The following is a 10,740-nucleotide window of genomic DNA, read 5'->3' as shown; positions in this document are numbered from 1 at the left end:
TAAAGCACACAGACAATTCTACCATATATAAATATCCAAGACAAGTGAACATACCAAAATTACAATATTCATACAGGCATACATTATTACGAAGTATATATTGAAAATTTATTCATACTATTTATCTTTTTATTATATGGTGCTCTGTTTATCTTGTTCCAATAGGTTCAATGATCACTGATAAAACACGATCTTTTGCTTTAGCATCTGGAGCTCCATGTCCATCCCCATATTGGTACGTACAATGTGAAACTCTTGCAAGATTAATGGCCATATTAACTAATGGATGATCTGCCGAGTCTTTACCTAAAACCACTTGGGCTTTCGTCAGGTTCCTCCAAGCTTCGTCTATTAAATTATTAATGTATTTACGTGCAACATCCTCACAAACACCACTTTCGCGCCTGTAACATGATATGGCATTTGCAGTTTCCCCTCTTTCCATCTCCTCCTAACAAAAAAGATCAATATACAAAAGTAAGCAAAACATTAAGTTAGGTGAACATGTTGAATTGAAGAATAAAACTAAACATACCGATGAAGTAGCCAAATCGTTGCAAAGTCGAAAAACAACGGATGACCATTTCATTAGATCATAATACTTCTCTAGGGACTCAACAGCATAGGTTTTGTTTTCATGATTGATTAAAAAGTAGCCATGAGTAAGTAAAACAACTCCTGAGACCGAACGCCATCCATTATCAAGATATTCTTCAACTCCTGGAATGTATTTGTTATAAGCCCACTTGGCTTCTACAAGGAATGCTTCCAACAATTCTCCCCACTATTAATCATATATAACAAAAAAAAATTGTGATTTCTTGACTAGTTTGATCAGTAAGTTAGTGTTAAATTTAAGAATGCATTGAGGTAATTAATAAAATACTAACCACTTTTACTAGAACTGGTGTGCTATCTACTTGTGCAGTTGAAGTACTTGAACCCATTTCCATAATGGTGTTATAAAGAGCTCGGAAGCCAATTTGTAAATACTCAGGCATATGTTTAATTGCATTAATATCCCACCTAAATAAGCTTAATGTTAATTATCATGACGAAAAAATGAACAAGTGAGCCAGAGTTCATACGATTTGTGGTTTGAATTGCACACCTCTTAACAGCTTCTGTGAATATTTCAAGTTCATCTAGAGAGCCATAAACATCATAGATGTCATCAATGACGGTAATTAACGTGTAGATTTTTGTTAACCCCACACGACAAGCATGATACTGAGGTTCAAACACCATTCCAACTGTCCACAAGAAGCATTCCATGAGTCTGTCCCTAACAAAGCTCAAGTTGCTTGCCAGGGCTATATTTTCCCACCACCTGTTATATCGAATTGACAGGAATAAAGTGTTCTGTCATTCCATGGAAACGAATAAGACTATTAGTATTAATAGGAGGCGTGTTTTACCCAGATACTTCTTGAAGTTCTCTGATATGTTCCAACTGAACCACGTTAAAATCTAATGTAGCAAGCTCTTGGAGTTGTAGATTTGCATCTTTTTGTTTACCATACGCTTCAATATACCACCGTGCTTGTGATCTAAGCATCCTACGGTACAAGGGCAATTCTAATGCGTGATTAATGTCTTCATTGGTTTTATTTTTCTGATCTTTGAGTTTTATCAAATGTATAGTTGCAAATAACTTGGCTTGGTGCAGTTCACTTTCGCTTTCAAATGCAAAATATGATGCTTCATATAGACTTAGCAATCCTTTGATATCAGTTTGTAGACATCCCATGAAGTCACCATGACTGTCCTTGAATCGGCTAACAAAATCTAAAATAATCTAAAGTTATTCATGAACAAATATTGGCAAAAAAAATATTAAATGAATGAGTACATTTTGGTTGTACATATGTCCGTCTAACTTATGGTGAATTAATGATAATGAATTCTATGAAAAATATATATAGAAGTACCTTGTGAAACATCATAACCATGTTGTCTTAGAATACGAAATCTAAGGGATGCCGCATGAAGACTATCTTCTGCGAGTCCAACATTATTTCCATTTATCGATATGAATCTGTCAAGTGCTCTCCTAATATCGTTTTGGGACCGATAGCCAAGACCCAACCTTTCTATATCATCAATGTTTTCAAGCACTTGCAAGGTATTCAAATTACCAAATTCATCATGAACAATACATGCAGTCCGATTCTTCTCTAGCTCCAACACCTTTCTCTTGAGGTTGATCTATTTGCAATAATCAAATGTAACATATATAGTTAGTAGATACAATGGAGATCATAGCTATAATATACACCCGGAGTTGTAAAACTCTGCCGACTTAGCCTAAACATTACGTGACTCGGGTCAAATTTGGCTGACTCGAGACAACGATGGTCAACTTTTTTTCAGAAGAAACTTCTAATAAAATTCTAAATTGATTTAAATTTATTTTTTTTAAATAATTAAGTTTGACCTTTGAAATATTATGTTAATATTTTGAAACATGTATACTTAAGTTTGAAGATTTTCTAATATGTATTCAAGTTTCAATTAAAGGGAAAGTGAGGTTTTCACAATAACTTTAAGGCATGTATAAAAAACATATATATAAAGTAAGGTTTTCACAATCACTTTTAGGCATATATAACAAACATATATATATATATATATAGCCATATAGGTAATGAGTCTCAATGCCTTTATTGTTGTTGGCTACCTTTCACTTAGAAGTAATAATAGGAAGTCCAAGGCTGCCTTATCTTATGGGCAATGCTCCCTTTGCCGTTTCTACAACTGCTCTGGTCACACTGCCCGTCCGCCCGGTTTATGAGCCCATTTCCAATTCCCTTACCCAATCTCATGAGAAGCAAGCCTGGCAGGCCCTACCTTAAAATGTCCCCAGACATCCAGCCCTCACCAGGCTCCTAGCATTGCTAAATGCTCCGCCACGAAGCAAGCTATCCCGAATACGACAAATGCGGAAGTGGGGAAGCCATTATATCTATAAAGCATTTGTTTTCTTTAAATTTTTCAACTAAATAGTTAATAACCTTAAAATGTCATTTCTTTTTATTCATTATAATTAAAGATCTTCACTTGAAATACATATAATATCTACTTGAAAGATCTATAATACTTTTAATAGAAGTAATTTACAACATTTACCTATAACTCTCATAAAGCTAAAATAACTACACTGTCTTTTACATCAATAACCAACAATACTGTAACGTCCCAAACTTTTCGAGTTTGACTTATTGACTTAACCGATAGTCAACGTTAGGTTCGTTAAGTTTATATGCCCTATATGTGATTATGTGATTAAATGCTTATGTATTTTATGTGAAACGATCAATATAATGTATAATTAAAGTAATTAAAGCAACGTTATGAAAGTTAAGTCCTTGTTAGATCATTAAGTCTCTCGGTAGATGAATTAAGCTAAGAAAGTCAAGTTTAGAAGTTGAGGGGCCCTAAGTGTAAGATTAGGAGTTGATGGCCAAGGGTTAAGGTGCAATTAGGTATCCCTAATTGTCACAACATCAGGTCATACGTGAAAAATACCCCCCCCCCCCAGCCAATCCTCCCTTCCTCTCCTTGCAAGTTTCCTTCAAGATCTCATCGTTTCGTGCCGTTTCAATCAAGTTTTGTCAAGATCTTAGATCCCCTAAGTCATTTACAGGTAATATAGGTATAATCCTTTTTGAAATCTGATTACTTGAGTCATTGATGAGTATTCAACCCAGGCCATGGGGTGAGGGTCAGGTTAATTGATTAAACGGTTACCGAATTCATATTATTCGGGTGATTCAATGATTGATTATGTTGTAAAGGATTAAAGGATTGATTGATGGATTAAAGTGATCAAAAGTGTTGTCAAAAACGTCAATTTTATGTCTCCAGGTCGGGCTAAGGGTTTGAGATTGAATGAGAATCATTTAGAGCAAGTTTGAAATTGAGTTTGCTGGTCTACACCCCAAGTGCGACGCACCACTGTCCAGATTGGGAATTTTGATTTTCGAAAGGAACCCGATATGCGACGCACCAAGGGCAGGTGCGGCACACCTATACCTGATTTGAGTTTTCTGTATGATTGGTGCAACGCACCACTTGGGAGGTGCGACGCACCTGATGCCCAGTTTGCACAAAACACTTCGTTTAGCTTATATGTCGATCTTATACTCATTATAGGTAGTCGGGAGCACTTAGCAAGCACCATCAGATACTTTAACTCGTTGGTAAGTTGTACCAAGGTAAGATTCACTACTTTGACACGTTGATGGTTCAACAAAAACATAGTTTTCATATAATAACCTCCCAAATGGTATCTTGTTTGCTTATGGGTATTCGGGATTATACGGGAGGTGATATGGGCTATGTAGATGCATATGAAAGCCTGAAATGTTACCCCAATGACTCGTACTGATATGAGATGTTATGTTTGCTTAATAGATGATATGATATGAAAAGATAAATGATATGAGATAATAGATGATTTGCAACGATATATGACATGAGATGATATGAAGTGATATATATATATAATATGATACGAAAGATGATATGAAATGATGTACGATCTAAGATGATAAATGATATGCAATGTTGTAATGATATACGATATGCAATGATATATAAGATGATGTACGTGATGTAACAATGTATGTGGTGTAATGATATACTATGAAATGCTATGTAACGTCTTGAGATGAACTGAAATGTGTTATAGGTTGATAATATGTAAAATGTGCATGACTACATGGCTTGTTTATCTAGTTCACTAGACTTATTAAGTTGCCATGACATGTGCACGTTTAAGGGCCCAAACGTTAAGATGTACATGTGATAATGTTTAGGTAATATGAACACCTAAACTATATGAGATGTGAAATCGAGCTCGTAATTTTAGATGAAAATGTTAAGCTTAACCCATACTTTCCCTTGCCCGACTAAGTGCGTATATGTGGTTGCTTGGGTGGCTCCTTGCAACATGGTCAAAGATGTGAAGAGTAATACGGGAGGTCTGACCCGCCCCACTTGTCTTGAAAATACGGATTATTCCGGGATTGGCTTGCCATTCCTTAACGACAATGATGTACGGCCGTAAGGTTTATCCATCCAGTCGGGTGTGACTTATGTCACACTTATAAAGATGCATATGTTATATGAGATGCGTGACTTATGTCACAACTATAAAGATGTTAAGATGTGATATGTGGAGATGCAAAAGATGACTAGGCACATTTAGAATGACATGTATGTGACATGATATGTTTAATGATATGTGCCTTAACGACTTAATATGACTTTTATATAATGTTTTAAATGGACAAACGTCTTATGAACTATGTGTTATCTTACTTAGCTAATTCGTTAGCTAACACTTGCTCTTTTAAAATGTGTTGTTCCCTCAGGTCCAACATTAGTGAGCAGGTTGATGTGAGAAGATGTGAGGCATGGGTAGATGATCTTGAAGCTGGCTATAGTTTACCCATAGTGGCTGCTCGCTTTAGATATTTGTTTTATGTATAGATAATAATGACTTGTATTGATAATGTGGTCGGTTGTTTAATGTTAGGCAACCGATGGGTTTCCATTTGAACTTATTTTGATGATATGGCTAGTAACACCATTTAATGAATAAACCTAACAGATTTTGCTGCTTTGGACTTTTAAAGTTTACTTCCGCTTTCTTTTGACGCCGTTAGGCGAAAGTTTTTAAAAATCCATATTTTTAAACGACGGGTGTTACAAATACTCACCACCACCAATCGTCCCGCTACCATCGCCGCCACCACCACTGGCATCATTACACAGCCGCATCGTGCAGACATGAGACATTTGACTGATATATTAATGTGTATGTATATATAGACTAAGATTCATGTGAGAACTATCCATATTTAAATAAGTGATATTAATTATAATTTGATTCATTCATATGTGAACGAATTTATTCTCATATATATGGTTCTTTTAATTTAAGTAGCTCTCACGAGATCATTTTCATAAAGTGAAATATATAATAACTTTTTATTTTTAAAGTGAAATATATAATAACTTTTAACTAATATTATTATAATATAATACTTTTGAAAGATACTAAGTTACATGTAGATAAGAACTTCTAATGATCCTATATTTTCGGTAACATGGATAATAAAAACTTTTAATTAATTAAAATATAAATAAATATACCTAATACAGTTAGATTTTTATATAAAAAATTTTATTATTATCAAATTTATCATAATTATTTATTTTTCCCTCATTTTCATTTAAAAATTGTACAACTAGCACTACAATATATTTGTCGTCTATACGTACTTCATTCTATCCACTTTTTAAAAAAGCATAAAATTTTGTTACAAATTTTACATTTAAAATGGTTAAAAAAATGTTTAATTACACACTAATAAGTGTGTACAATATTATATTTGTACGCGCTTTTAATGTAAAGATCATTTCTTCGTGGATGATTGTACGCAATGCAAAAACCATTTTTTCGCAGGTGATATCTAGACAAGTTCGTAAAAATCAATCACGAAGAAATGATCTTTATATTTATAAGCGCATAGAAGCATAAACTTTTACACATTTATTAGTATGAACATATTTATTCACGTATTAAAGTAAAACTTTTAAATTTGTTCGCACTTATTGATGTAGACACTTTAGTTTCAAAATAAATAAGTTTGAACTCTTTAATAAAGCTTAACTTTTAATTAAAGCTATTAGATCAAAATTATGATGTTATATATGCTCTTTGAACTCATATATATAGTTTAAATTTTAAATTAATATGTCATTAATTATGGAAACTAACTATTAATTTATTATAATGAAAAAAAATAAAAAAAAGTAAAAAAAAATTATTATTGATTTATTATAATGAAAGCTCTAAAAAAAGAAAAATCTAAATAACATTATATTACATAACAAAAACAAAAGTTAAGTTATATGTACAGTGAAATATTCATTTGAAAACTAATTTTTTTGTGAAAACTAGAAAACTGACCAAAACACACTGTGAACTAAATTTAACACAATGTGTTTTTATTGTGTAACCTAAAATACGTTGTGTTAAGTTTTAAATCACGGTGTGTTTTTAACAGCGTTATAAATCGGAAAATTGTTCAAACACACTGTGATATGAACTTAACATAATGTGTTTTCGAAAAACATATTAAAAACACATTGTGTTAAATTTAGATCACAATGTGTTTTGATAGTTTTCTAGCTTCACGAAAATTTTAGTTTTCAAATGATCAAAACCCGTTATGTAGAAGTTAAAAAAAAAGGATTTTACATATTTTTTAGCCATCAACCACAAAATTCAAAAAATAACCAAAATTTTGTCTTTCGAGCGTCAAAGAAAAGCAAAACAACGGCTTTTGTTTTTTGTTTAGTTTTTTTAATTTACATAAAGGTAGAAAACTTATATAACGCGCAGTTAAAAACGTAGTGTATATTACACAAAAGCAAGAATAACTTGTGAAAAAGAAGTTATCACAATATATAAATATAATAATACTGTGGTTGGACACTTGGACTTTTGTCCAAGAGGTCATAGGTTCGATACTCTCGGTCTATGCCCGCCAGGATTTTGTCCTGGCTTTCGTGGAGCTTTTACCGGGTGGGGCGGGCGGGAGGAGGGGATCGGGTAGGTCCACGGTATCCAGTCCGGATACCTGTGATCCGGCCCTTACTGTTCTAAAAAAAATATATAATAATAATTACATGCGAATGGTTACGTACCGGGATACTAGCATCTAAGGCTTTGATTAAATCGTGACTCCAACTAGTTGGCTGATAGATTCGTAAGCAACTATCGGTTTGAGAAGCATCAGTAGTTTTGGACATGCACGTTATCAGACATTTTTCTCTAGTTTTTCTTTCTAAAGCTTGTGGGACATTTAGCCTCGATCCACATACTACAATAGAGGAACTTTGGATACAAACAAGTAAATTAAGCGCCATCCGTGGAGAGAGAAATATAATAATAATAAAAAGAATTGATAGTTGGTTACTTACCAAGTTACCATATATATAGATCACATGAGGTTGGTTTCTTATTTTGGTCAAACGATCAGATGTCCCATCAGGATAACGAAAGATCAAAGATCCATTCTTGGTATTTTCGTTCCCAGTTTTGAAAAATCCATTTGTACTTTTTCAATAGTAGTCTTAGCGTGGGGATAGCCATGAAATGTAATTCTAATCTTCCTAACTAAATAGCCTATTTATAACATAGAGAAAAATCAGGGGGCGGGATTAAAAAAGAGAATTAGTAGATATTATATTTATTAGGATGATTATTAGGCTATTTAGTTAGGAGTATTTATCATTTTCTTTTTATAAAACTATAGATTTTTAGTATTATATCAATGTATTTATTGAGTTTAAAGTTAATTAATTAGCAACCCCACAAAATATACACTTCAAATCCCATACCTTTAATTAAGCTTGTTACATGTTAGTATAATGAAAGGTTATTTTAGGAATTTCAAAAATTTCAGAAACTTTTAAGAACTTTTTAAATTAAGTTTAATCAATGATTACTTTTTACATGATGATTGTTATTTGATTGTTTTTGAGTTATTTAGGTGCAAATTTGGATTTTACAATTATGTAGAGACATGAATTATTATTCACTACACAATTTTTAAAGACATGAATTTTATGAACATACATGCATGAATAGTGCTATGAGCACATGTATACAGATCGATCATACGTAAGCAATTATTTTGTAAATTATATATATATATATATGAGTTGAAAGTGTTACGTTATATATACATATATTCTCATTTTTTGAAATATTAAGACATGGTATTCTCTAATGTATCTGAATTCTAACATATGAGTTGATTCATACTCTAACTAGAAGAGTACCCACGCGTTACGGCAGTACCTCTTAAAAACGATTTGCCATAACAACTTAATACATTTTGCGTTTCAATCTCAGATGATCTAGTATATGCCACAAAGTAAACCATCAAACAATCAACTTAGATTCGTAAAAGTTGCCCATTTTTCACCCAATTGATCGTTTTTCTGCTTCATGTTCACCATGAGCCATTTGTTAAGTGACCGTTTCTAAGGCTGGCAAATCGTATCTTAACAGGTTCGGTGCGCACAAAGTTTTTAGCTTTCAAACATAAAAAACATTCATTTAACACTTGTCTTTTATGATTTGACCTCGACAGTTATTCGTTTTATGTATCAAAATAGTTAAATGTTAAACTTTAAAATATTGAAAACAATTATTTTTAAAAACAGAAAAAGTTGCATAGTACATTTTTGCTTAACAGTTACTTTAACAGGTACCCAATTACCAGCGTCCGTTTATATGGAAGAACCTAAACATTTGATTATCCAAGTGTCATAACTTCAAATGCAACATCCTCATCCAAAAATCAAGTTCTAATATTGGTCCTTATTTCAGCTTATTAGGTAATGATCATTAGTTATTAATATAAAGATCCAAACAATATTCCATTTGACTAACAAATAAAATCAACATATATTTAAAAGTTCACAAAAGATTAACATAAAGCAGGAACTTAATTATCCAAGTATCACAAAAGATTGTCGGGCAGCCACAGGAAACTGTTACATAACCTGATTCAGTCACACCAATGAAGGTTTGTTAGTCAAATAGATTGAATTGAAAAATACTAAGTTTTCCGATTATCAGGCAGCAATATGGTTTGATATATACTTAAATTGATCAACTGTGAGAGTTTGCACAATAAAATATGGTTTGATGTACTTAGAACTTGGAAGAGTTAGAGTCACAAAGTTTTTGAGGCTTTAAAGGGATTAGTTTCCTCGAATGTAAGAAACTTTGAACGAATGTCTATAGTAGGAAATATCTAAAGTTGTGTGTATTGTATGTAAACAACTTTGAAATAATGTTTATTGTATGTAAGAATTTCGTTTCAACCAATTAAAATCTGACAAGTGGCACCTGTATATGGTTGCCACGTATGTTTTTTTATATACAATAAGCATTTTTTTAAGTTGCTTACATACAATACACATAACTTTAGTTTTTTCCTACTATAGACATTCGGTCAAAGATAGTTACATTTCAGGAAACTAATCCCGGGCTTTAAAATACAATCAAAACCTCTACCGCAATGTGTTCATTCGAACCAAATCCATGAACAGATTTACCATCCCAAGCTAGATAAGAGACCTGCAAGGTTTCAACCAGATAGTATAATCTAATCAGTCCTAATGTCAGACCATAATTAACCACAATGCAACTACCTTTTTTTTCCCTACCAATAATGCATCCATGTTGGAATTGATGCTATTTTATACAAAAGTGAGATAAGTCTTACAAAAAATGCAACTATTTTTTGCCCATTTCAACTTAAAAGGAAACCAAATTTCACCTTAAAATATCAAAGAGCGACATGGCTGCATTATTTGAGAACAAATTGTTGAACATTGGTTGTAATAAAATGTGAGCTAAAAGTGCTTAGGTTGTTAAAGTTGTTATAATAATCTGAATATTTGATCATATGGAGGTAAGATTTGACCATACGAGACATCCCAGGTATATTATGAAATTGTGTATATACATAATGTTCATTGTGAAATTTTTCTCAATGAGCTTTTGTAGATGCTCAGGCTACTATACTGATCCATCTTTTATAACCGTAACCCGAAGTCCAATGTATGTTCGCACTAAGTTTTTAATATACTTCTAAACATACTATTTGAATTAAGTGGTTTGTTAAGTTTGGCTTTAAATGTCAC

At 32.5% G+C, this 10,740-nt stretch overlaps 1 protein-coding gene across 1 annotated transcript; it reads right to left on the bottom strand.

Moving 5' to 3' along the window:
- LOC122587667 ((E)-beta-ocimene synthase, chloroplastic-like) lies at window positions 1-10,275 on the bottom strand. The gene is made up of 8 exons (XM_043759837.1): window positions 10,246-10,275; window positions 10,094-10,171; window positions 1,932-2,208; window positions 1,419-1,788; window positions 1,112-1,330; window positions 891-1,026; window positions 536-784; window positions 1-451 (listed from the first exon to the last, which is right to left on the bottom strand). The coding sequence occupies exons 1-8, from the start codon at window positions 10,273-10,275 to the stop codon at window positions 149-151; spliced, it is 1,662 nt and encodes a 553-aa protein (XP_043615772.1). The 3' UTR covers window positions 1-148.
- Window positions 10,276-10,740: the final 465 nt, after the last annotated feature.

Source organism: Erigeron canadensis, chromosome 2 (assembly GCF_010389155.1).
Source record: "Erigeron canadensis isolate Cc75 chromosome 2, C_canadensis_v1, whole genome shotgun sequence".
NCBI classification, from domain to species: Eukaryota; Viridiplantae; Streptophyta; class Magnoliopsida; order Asterales; family Asteraceae; genus Erigeron; species Erigeron canadensis.
This window is presented reverse-complemented; position numbering and strand designations above follow the sequence as displayed.